The sequence below is a fragment of the Drosophila tropicalis genome, unplaced genomic scaffold, assembly GCF_018151085.1.
Source record: "Drosophila tropicalis isolate 14030-0801.00 unplaced genomic scaffold, ASM1815108v1 contig_573, whole genome shotgun sequence".
NCBI lineage: Eukaryota > Metazoa > Arthropoda > Insecta > Diptera > Drosophilidae > Drosophila > Drosophila tropicalis.
Window position 1 is genome coordinate 626,803 of NW_027173049.1, and position 10,716 is coordinate 637,518.

Below are 10,716 nucleotides of genomic sequence, written 5' to 3' on the forward strand. Positions count from 1 at the left end.
AGACGAGGCTCAATTCATAGGTCTGAAGGACGAGCAGGGATACCCGTTGATATTGATAGCCCCCGGGTCAGCGGCAAGTTCTGGACGATCAATTTTTGGTTCCCGGTTAAAGTTTGAAAGGCGACCTACTCCAAGACGCAAGGTCTGAATAGAGCTAACGAGTTGCAGAAAGAACCTTTGATAGAACAATGAATGAAATACAATTGCTGAAAACGATAAACAACTCTTGTTTTTCAACTTGGCCTGGGGGGACTATCATAGTCAATCCACATTGTCGGTCGTGTGCCCATTATGATCCATCTCTATAAAAATATTTGTTTTGACCAGATTTCTGCTTAGTTTTGGATCATGGCGTTTGGCATCAACATTAGTATCTTTCTCCTGCTGGTTATGGCCGTTCATTTAACCTGGGCCCAGGTTGGCGACAATTCATTAAGATTACATATTCCTGTTTGGGATATAACCGATCTTTATTCCCGTATATCGAGTGCACTTCATCATTCACCCGAAAATCCTACAACACCGCCGCCTGAACAGCAATTTGATGCAGCCATCTTGGCGGAATACTACAATAATTTCTGGCAGAGTGTCGAGAATAAAAAGCAGCAGTTGGGTTTGTGGTCAGATTCAAGTGCGGATGGGGTTGTACCTGTGGAGCCGCTGCCAGTACCGCTTCCTCCACTGCCGCTACAGCCACTACCCCCGTATCGGCCACAAAGACCTTTGCGCCCCTTGAGACCCAATCGTCCCAGACCCAGACCAACTCGGAGACCAACAAGAAGACCCACGACTACAACAACCAGAAGAACGACGACCACAACAGCAGCAGCCACAACAACAACGTCAACCACAGTCAAACCTACGACAACAACTAAGGCAACATCGACTTCCACCACAGCCGCTTCTTCCACTACTGAGTCCACATCTACGGAATCTACTTCAACGAATTCGAGTGTAGTTTCTACAACCACAGGATCGTCGACAACAGGATCCTCCACAACAGGATCGTCTACAACAGGTTACTCAACAACAGGATCGTCTACAACAGGTTACTCAACAACAGGTACTATAATAGTTAGCTCTCGGACGACTCAATCACCATATTCCACAGAAGCGACCACCATCAATCCTATCTGCAATCTGTTTCCACATCTGCCTATCTGCACTTCGTCCTCCTCGTCGAGTCGTCTGCATTTCCAAGGGGAAAACTCTACAACTATTACAACGGTACCCACGGTACTTAGCCAGGTCGATACATTCACTAGTCAACTGCATCCAGAGCAACAATTGAGTCTCCAATCTTCGCCATATCCCATGACCTCGCTCTGTTACAATTATCCGAGGCTCTGCGCCCATCCAGAAGAGGCGCAATATGTGCGTTTGTCCGATGGCCATGGCAGACCCATGTTATTGATAGTGCCCGATCGAATGAAATACGACAAACACAACATGCCAGAGACAACAACGCCAAGAACTACCGCCAACAACAACTACAACAACAACAGACCCAACAGTGTGAGATTGAGACCCTATAGACCCACACGTCGACCAGCTTGGCAGAGACCACAACGCAAACACAATTATCTCAAAAAGATGCCCAAGTGGAAATTATAGAAATACGAGAAAAATACATAAAAGTATTTCAAACCCCTGTATACCCTGTAATCTATATGAAAATAAAACAACAAAAGTTAAATATCTTTGATTATTTTAAGAATCTATTTAGAATAAATTCCAATAACTGTAATTTTTGACCATTGTAATGGAACTTGAAGCTTGTATTCATCAGACTCAACAAAATTGTTATACATAGAGGAGGAGCATAAAATTCATATTTAAGACAAAAGTAATTTAAGAGGTTACTCAACTGATCAACATATTGTCAGAGTGATAACTATCTAAGTATTCTCTGAGTCGATTGGAAATATTTATCGCGAACATCTCTCAATCGAATTTCTAATAATGCGGTCGTGATTTTGACATAATGATGACTACTTTACCTTTCCATTTGCTCTTCCCCTATATATGCCCAATTTGATTAATGGGCAACGGCAATTCAAATATGTATATAATAAGAACTATTGTTTGACATTCATTTTGGCATGCCAGAGCACATAATATTTGGCAAACTGGTTTCCGTACCCATACCCAAGAGTTCAGTCGCCGTTGAGCTGCAAACGCAGCTGGTAGCTGAAATTGAAATGTGTCTCGATTATTTCTTGTGTTTGGCATTGGTTTACCTCGTTGCACCCAGTCGGGGTCACGGGGATGAGGCATTTGCCGGACTGAAGCAAATACCAAAACTGAATTTGACGCAAGTGACATTAATCGCCGAGAATGCCACTGCCAGATGTAATTTGATACCGAATCTCTGCAATTGGCAGTTGCATTTGTACGGAGGTCATGCATTCAGTGTGCCCCCGAAGCAAGAGGAGCAGAAGAAGGCATTGGAAAAGGAGATTATTAAACCTAAGCCCACTCGAACAGTGTTCACCTTGTCTTTGCCAGATGACTCCAAGGAATTGCTTTTCTATGCCGATATTGAACACAAACCCCAAGCCATGGAAAAGCGACGGAAAAGAAGACTCCGGCCAAGACGACCAGCATCATTCCACTCTGCGGGCCAACGAAATGTCATTCTATGGCTGTTCAAATGAATGAATTTCCATGAGAATTAATATTTCAATAATTAATTTATTTTACGCATAACGAAATGGTTAACGCCATTATTAACGCTTCTGACCTGTTTTCAAGCGTGGAAGCCGTTCAACCAGTTTCAACTTTAACCTGTGACCGGTCGGCGTCTAAGCGGACTACCGGCCATGTCACGGTCGTCGTCTCGATGCCATTAAGCTGTCAGTAAACATTTTATTTGGCGTGAACTAAGCCATTCTCGCTTTCATTCTCAATCTCAGTTGTGCTTCTGATTCTCATTTACTAGTTTGTGTATATTTAAATATTAATAAATGGCTTTTTAAATGCCCAGCTGAGTTATTGTTGTTGAGCAGCAGGCATGGTTGTATTTTAATTAAGTCGTCTTTGTTGACACAGCGGCTTAAAATCATCATTTTTTGGGAAGGAGGCAGAATTTGAATAGACAAGAGACATTCGGTCTCTTGGGCATGGTTGAGGGTAATGATTGGATTGGAAATGATTAATCGCATCTCAAAGAAAAGCCATTGTGCATGATGACTACATTTAATCAAGACTTATCAAAATGTATTTTATTCTCTATTTTTTATTGCAAATTTGTTTTGTGATCGTAAAATCCAACACAGTTGCGATTGATTTCGAACGGAAATTCAATTCAACGCTCGCTAAACTAACCCGAACCCAAACCCAAACCCAAACCCATCCTCCCCGAAAACCATTTCCATTGGTTTCCTCTTTTCAGAAACCAAAACTTCTGGACATGCCCCCAGCACGTTCATCGTCATCGTCGGTAATGCTATCATAAATCGTATTCAAAAATGTTCTAATTTCCGCATATGGTAGTATCTGCCACCAATTTGTCGTAGTTTCAATTTCCTCCTTGGTTGGTCGCCGTTGAGAGCCCCGACGTTTAGTTTTGGTCTTCGAACCCTTCCTTGCCGGAGTGGGCACTGTAACTACTGCCTCTGTTGGACGATGCGTGCTGATTTCCGGCGATTGTGTTGCCAATCCCATTCCTGGCTCCTTGACATGTGAGGACGATGTGGATGGAGGGGATGATGGTGATGATGATGGCGATGATGGAGTTGCTGAAGCCGGCCTCAAGTTTGCTGCCATTGTTGTCTCAGTTTCGTTTTGTGTTTTCGTTTTCATTGTCGTTGGCACTGCTGTCTTGGCTTTGGCTTTGCTCTGCTTTCGTTTGGACTTCATGCGAAGGGGCTTAGCTGTTGACTTCACTTCTCTATCATTGTCAGTTTGTTGACCATCATCAGTCTGCTTGAGCGGAGTCTCTGTGGGCATGCTTTCCAGCAACTTCATTTCCATCACAGTCTCCACAGTGTTAATTTCGATAGTTTCATTAGTTTTTGCTGAAGAATTCTCAGTGGCTGGAGAAACTGTGGTTGCCGTCTCCGCCGCTTCTGGCAAAGGTAATTTCACTTTCAATGGCTCCTCCTGTTCCTCAATATTTTCCCGCACTGGCTTGCCATCGGCCAGTGTATTCAATTTCACTATTTTCTTTGAGCCTACATTTTGTGAGAGAAACTCATTGGAGTATAAATTTGCTCGAACAGTGCTTAAACTGGAATTAGTGTCCGCTTCGATTGTCCCGTCTAGATTCCTGTAATGTGATTTTGGCATTGTCGAGCGACTGCTGTGAGAAAGTTGCTCTAACAGTTGAACCATTGGCAAAACTTTGCCCCCCTCTTGTCGGGCCAAGTTCATTCTGGGCTTATTAAATGCATACAGGTCCACATTGAAGGTTCCACGAACTGGGGCCCGTTTCCAATGCCTGGGCAAGGATTGAGCTAAATCAATGGAAAAGTATAACTTTCACTTGCATTGGACTCCAATTCAAACATTAGCTTACCGGCCACAATAATCGCTAGTAACTGTATTAGGAATAAGAGCTGCCTCATGATCGCCGTAGAACATATTTTAGGCGTTGCCTCTGTCAACAACTAAACCGATTTTGGAACACTCAAGCAATTTTATTGCCATTCAATTTGGGTCACTCACAAACTGATTTGCATTAAGTGGAAAAAAATATATATAGAATAGACTATTACAATATTTAGATACAGTGGAGCCAAGTTATAGTGGCCACTAATCAATCACTTTCCCTTAGTCACCTCAATTGGAACTAGGAGATTTAATTTAAATAAAAAAAGCTTCCAAAACAAGCTTCGATTTATGCACTGAATTTCAATTTATTCGGCTGAGTAACAGGCGAGTTAGTTGTAGTCACAGCTCACTGTGATTGAGAACTGGTTTCTCCCGTGCACGAATTCAGATAACGGCACATGTCTGGGCCATACAATGGCCAACAGATTCGCCAGCTAATGCCACCAATGCTAATGTGTTGCCCCATAAAAAATTGATTGTATTTGATGGCAAAATGCTTCTGACCTGGCCGGCACCCTTGACCAAAAGAAAAACAAAAAGGCAAATCAAAAACAAAATGTCAATTTATTTATGCACCGAACAGCGAAAGTTGGAATTTATTTTAATTAACATATCAATAAAGAGATGCCAAACAAGAGACACTTAATGGAAAGTAACTAAATAACTTTGTTGAAATTCTAAAGAATAAATCTATATGTAAATGCCTATGGCTAGGTAAAAGTTCCAAAGGGTCAAAACAAATTCCAATATCAATTTTGATCTTGGAAACATGTCAAAACACAGCACTTGAGATGGAAAAAAGAGAAAAGGACAAGTCAACAAAGGAACTGACAGTTTGCAGTGGGAGTCCTCCAGACGGACAGCCGGATGATGGGATAGAGCTGATGATGTCCACTCGACAAAGATTTATGAAAACTGTTGACATTCAGTTCTTCGAACCGTAAACAGAGAGCTAAGTTCAGTAGAGCCAAGGCAAGTAGCGAAATTTTTGCATTCCAAGAGTGCTAACAAAAAAAAAAAAACCCAGGAATAAAGAGAGAAGGAAAAATCTACCACAAAAATGGAGAAAAAAAAACCCAAGTAGTGAAAATGACACATAGAGACAAAGGCAATTGAGGCAACTGGAGAAGGCCAAGAATGCAAAAAAGACAAAACGTTATAACAGATTGAAGACGAAATTGAAAAAGGCCCACAACGAGCTTCATAAAATTTAAACTCCATTTTGAAAGAAAATAAAAGTTAATTTTCGATAAGGTTTTATGAAAATTATAGGAACATACTACAATGAGTATTTGTTTTGAAAAACTCTTTGTTTGGGCCTTCTACTTAAAAAATAATGAAAACAAGCAGCTTACATTTATTAAGGAGTGGAGTCCTCCTGAAGGAATGGGGAAACAGAAGCCATCCAAAATATGCCCATCCCAAGAAAGAATATTGGGACCACCAAGTACTTTCGAAGGGACCTTGAATAAGAATAGACTAAACAATTCTGCAAGATTTGAAACGCACCCAAAAAAACTTGCAGAGTTAATCGTTAACTCTAATCGTTAGACCAACTCAACATTAAACAAATTCGGCGGTAGTTAGACATATCTCCCGTATTGATATTAACTTAATAGACTTTATCTCTTTTTTTTGGTGAGCTCGAACAATAAGTTACAAGGCGATTCGTTTTGCCATTGTAAATCTGATTAAATGATTATTTATAGTACACTTAAGAGTAATTGTATCTTAAGCTTATTACGTTTAAGAGTTTGTCTAACACGGTAGACTTTAAGTCCTTCCGCCAGAGGCATCCAACACCAAGGACCTATTTTTTAACATTATATAAACGATGACAACTTCCTACTACTTTATTTTTTGTTGTCTTGTATCTAATTTCTTGACATTAAGAAGGCCAAAGTGTGAGGTATTCCATTTCTTCCATGAGAATTGCAGAACTTGAAGTAGTTAGTCATCCCTTGGAAATCATTTGGTCAACATTCTAAAGGCTGACTCCTTTTTGGGTAGTCGAAAAACAAACAACTTTGGGTATCTAGTTTCAATTCTCAAGTGGTTGGGAATCCCTAGGGAAAACATCCCTAGGCCTTTGATCTTGTATACATGGATCAATGCAACCATTGAAATTCCGTGTGGAGGGTTCTTGTCGTTATATTGGGAAATTGTGAAATAATACTAAAAGCGGCTTAATAATCCGCATAAGATGCTGTAAAGTAAAATTCAGTTCAAGACTGAAATTATCCACTCCAGTTGACTTGTCCCGGATCCTGGCTATATATGTATGTATTTACGTTATCATTGTCCTCGTCGTCTGGCGTTGAAGCTGTCAAGGTGACAATGCAAATAAGAAGAAGAGAGCGAGCAAAATGAAACAGAAGGCGAATCGAGAAGGAGAGGATAAAGTGTGGACACAAAGAGAGGCAATTAAGGCAACTGTCGTCGTGGCCATCTTAATTAATCAGCAACACAACAAGGACAATCGCATACAAGTTTCTGATTGTGGGTCAACTTTCGAAAGAGGCTTATTGGGCATTATTTATTAAAATGCATAAATAACAGGAGTGAGTGGTGAGGAGTCGCACGGTGAAGTGAAGTGCGATGGGATGAGATGGGATAAGGAGCAAATGTGCAATTTTAAAGTTCTTTTTAATTTGTTTGTTTGTTTTGCAGCAGTTTGGTTTTTCTTTTTCATGCTCGATTGAATGCACACAATTTACTTTAGCTCTCTGAGTCCGTCTTTGCATCTCTTAACCATCTATCTATCTATCTATTTAACCATCTATCTATTGCTTCTCTCCATCGCCTCTCATTCCTTTGTTATCTGTTTGAACTGCTTTTGACTGCTCATTTTCAGTTTGCAGATACTTTGTCCAATTTTTTATTTGACCATTTTATTTGTTGCACTCTCAAAAGAAAACGAAAATGATAGAACCAACCATGGTCCATGGTTCGCATTCACATTTCCATTCACATTCTCATTCGCATTCGCATTCAAATTCAGATTCAGTTCCACAGCGTTTGGCACATTTTCGTTTCGTTTAATTTGAATTTCTCTATGCAAATGCCGCGTGCAATGAACAAAAAACTACAATAAAACAGAAAATATACAAAAAATTCGAGCATATATATGTACATATACATATATATATCTAAATATATATGGCAAAAAATTTCTCGTTAAATGTTCGTCTGTGCTAAATTGTTATTGCAATTTTCTTTATATAGAATTGTCCTTTTTTGTTTTTGCAATTTGCAGCTATCATGGTTCATTGGGCTGTCTTTGTGTCTCGTTTTGTTTGTGTCTTCATATTGGCTGAGAGAGTGTACCGGCGGGGTATCATGGCTATTACGATGAAGCAAGTAAGTCGACTCGTCGACTTGGATATACCATACACCAGGTGAAATATTTCAAATTTCGAAAACGAAATGTATGTCTATTAAATTGTTTTTACATGTTTCATAGTATGTGCTATCTCGCTCACTCTACGAACACACGAGCACTCTAGCGCCGCCACTAGCCAACGGCCAATTCTGGCCTTGTGGACCGCTTAGTAAAATACGTTCATACGCATATTTTGCATGTTTCTAGTCCGATTTCAATAAAATTGTAGTTTTGTAGAAATAGATAAGATTAATTAGTCTGCCGAATTTGAATGCGATGGTCAAAAAACTACAGGAGGAAATCGGTTTTTTCTAAATTATGGAGGCGGAAGTGGGCGTGGCAAAATATGAAAACATATATACTCTGCGCGCATGCTAAGCCAGTATACATACTAAATTTGGTGACTTTAGCTTTGTTTGTTTTTGATAAAATCAGTTTTGTTTAATTTGCGGGGCGGAAGTGGGCGTGGCAAAATTTGTAAATAGCCAGTTTCTGCGCGTCTATTAAACTAGTCTGCATACCAATTTGATGTCTCTAGCTGTTATACTTTTTAAGAAAAACAGTTTTATGTGATTCCTGGGGGCGTAAGGGGGCGTGGCCGAAATTCCAATTAACTCTATATATGTACATAATACACGAGTATACATACCAAATTTGGTGGCTCTAGCTCTTATAGTCTACGAGATCTGCGTGTTCATACGGACGGACGGACGGACGGACGGACGGACGGACAGACGGACATGGCTAGATCGACTCGGCTGTTCATCCTGATCAAGAATATATATACTTTATAGGGTCGGAGAAGCTTCCTTCTGCCTGTTACATACATTTTGGCGACTTTAATATACGATTTCACCCTATGGGTGTATGGTATAATAAGTTAAAGTATATTCGTGCATTTTTCTCGCTTGACAAACTCGAATGGGTGTATTCAAAGATCTAACTTGACTAATTGATATGCTTAATCCAATGGAAATCGAATAAAACCAAACGACCATAAACTCTTTATCTATCCGCTCCCCCATCGTGGGCAGTGAGTCTGATTAGTTGTTATAGAGCCTCTTTGCATGCCACAGACAAACGACATTTTGATTTAGTGCAACAACATTTGTGGGCCAAATAAACACAGAAAATGGCGTACTATACAATAATAAAATAAAACAAAGGCGAAACCAAAAATGCAGGCGGCAGTTTTATGGCACACATAAAAATCTTCTCAATCCCCAAAAAGCAAACCCAATTCTGATACCATTCCGAGAGTCCTACCCCAAATCTAGATGGCTAGATCTCAGGCTTACGCGGACTGAATGTCAATGAGTCATGACAAAAGATGGGTAGGACCGCCCCCCTCTCTCTCTCTCTCTCGCCACTCATTCTTTTCTTCTTCCTCTTTCTGAAGATTGCTTAGGCGTTGGATTTTGCCAGAAGTGTAGTCCTATTGTTGTAGAACTTGTTGAACTTCTTCAATATGCAAATCTCGCCAATTTTTGGCATAAGTAGCAAGCAAAATGCCACGCTAAGCCGACCACCACAAAAAAAAAGGAAGGAAAACGAAAACTTTAAGTTCATTTAACTTATTTTTTGCAATCATCCAGGCTGGAGGACGCAATACAATAGCAGCAGGACGCAGGACATGACTAAAGTCTTGTCAAGGCAATTTATGATTTATGAACAGCAAAGGAAAGTCAATTCAGCGCCATGGCTCCTCAATACCCTACCCCAACAGGGTACTTCCATTTTACAAAGTAAAAAAGATATAGTAAAAAAAGATTCAATGGTAGATATTATCGAGATTTTGAATGTTCATTGGGAAAATCGGGTAAGCAATATAGGCATCATGAACCAAAACCAAAAATGTAAGTTGAAAAGAAAAATTTAAGGAAGATGCATGCATTGTTGAAATCTAATTGACATACATTTTTAGGCACTGTGCCAGGAAGTTCTTAGATTCTTGCATAGTTCGTCAACTTTTAGTTTCAGGATACTTTAAACATTTATTTGTGTGTTTGTTGTTAAAGGAATAATCCTATTTTGTAGCCTAAACAAGTCGCCTAGATCAAACTTTAAAAGGGCATCATAAATCGCACCACGCGCCGTAAATGGCTTGCAAACATCCACCCACTTAAGAGTCCTAGTCCTCGCCCGAACCTTCATTCGAACCCTCTCGGACAGACACCATCGCAGCAATTATCTAAGCAAGTGAGCGTGTAATGGACTTTGGACCAGGCCAACAGCTTCAGTCAGCTTCAGCTTTTTGGCCACACTTTCCCCTCTATGTTTTCCTTGTTGCTTGCTGCCTGTATTGAAATTGACCATGATTTATGATTGGCTCCTCTTGGCTGGTGGCTGGTAGCGCTTTCTTTTCAATAAAACCGCTTCACTGTCTGTCCAGGCATTTAATTTTAATAGCCATTTTTTCTTTTCGGAGGATGGCTCAAGTGAAGCGCTCGAAGCACAATGTAAACTATATGTTGTTCGAATGGAAGCTGGCTGATAATTTATGAAGTGAGATCCGAAATTTCCATATGTGAAATTTATGCAGTTACTACTACCAAATGCTAGTGCATATTTATGGCAACTTAAATTTAATTGAGAAAGTGCCGCCCCCCAGGGTGGGGAAAAGGGGAAAAGTGAAATTTGTCTCCCCAATCAATCATAATTTGTAACTGTCAACGCGAGCTGCGACCGCGGCCATTGAGTGATGAAGTTGTCGCCACGAGAAACAACGAACAGTGAAGTATGACCAGCAGGAACTGCAGAGAAAGAGGGGCGAGAATCAG

The 10,716-nt window shown here is 40.3% G+C and overlaps 2 protein-coding genes across 2 annotated transcripts; one reads left to right on the forward strand and one right to left on the reverse strand.

The window, feature by feature from the left end:
- The first annotated feature begins 348 nt into the window (after positions 1-348).
- Positions 349-1,614, forward strand: LOC137575451 (serine proteinase stubble-like). Its single transcript, XM_068288030.1, has one exon. It carries the CDS (start codon positions 349-351, stop codon positions 1,612-1,614), a length of 1,266 nt encoding a protein of 421 aa, XP_068144131.1.
- Positions 1,615-3,390: 1,776 nt separating this feature from the next.
- LOC137575452 (myb-like protein V) lies at positions 3,391-4,568 on the reverse strand. The gene is made up of 2 exons (XM_068288033.1): positions 4,520-4,568; positions 3,391-4,457 (listed from the first exon to the last, which is right to left on the reverse strand). Exons 1-2 carry the CDS (start codon positions 4,566-4,568, stop codon positions 3,391-3,393), a joined length of 1,116 nt encoding a protein of 371 aa, XP_068144134.1.
- Between the last annotated feature and the right edge of the window lie 6,148 nt (positions 4,569-10,716).

Bases quoted from the DNA above. Each gene is read 5' to 3' on its own strand.
- LOC137575452 (XM_068288033.1), bottom strand. From the start codon at position 4,568: ATGAGGCAGCTCTTATTCCTAATACAGTTACTAGCGATTATTGTGGCC. The intron at 4,458-4,519 runs GTAAGCTAATGT...CCATTGATTTAG, and splicing joins ACTAGCGATTATTGTGGCCG to CTCAATCCTTGCCCAGGCAT.
- LOC137575451 (XM_068288030.1), top strand. From the start codon at position 349: ATGGCGTTTGGCATCAACATTAGTATCTTTCTCCTGCTGGTTATGGCC.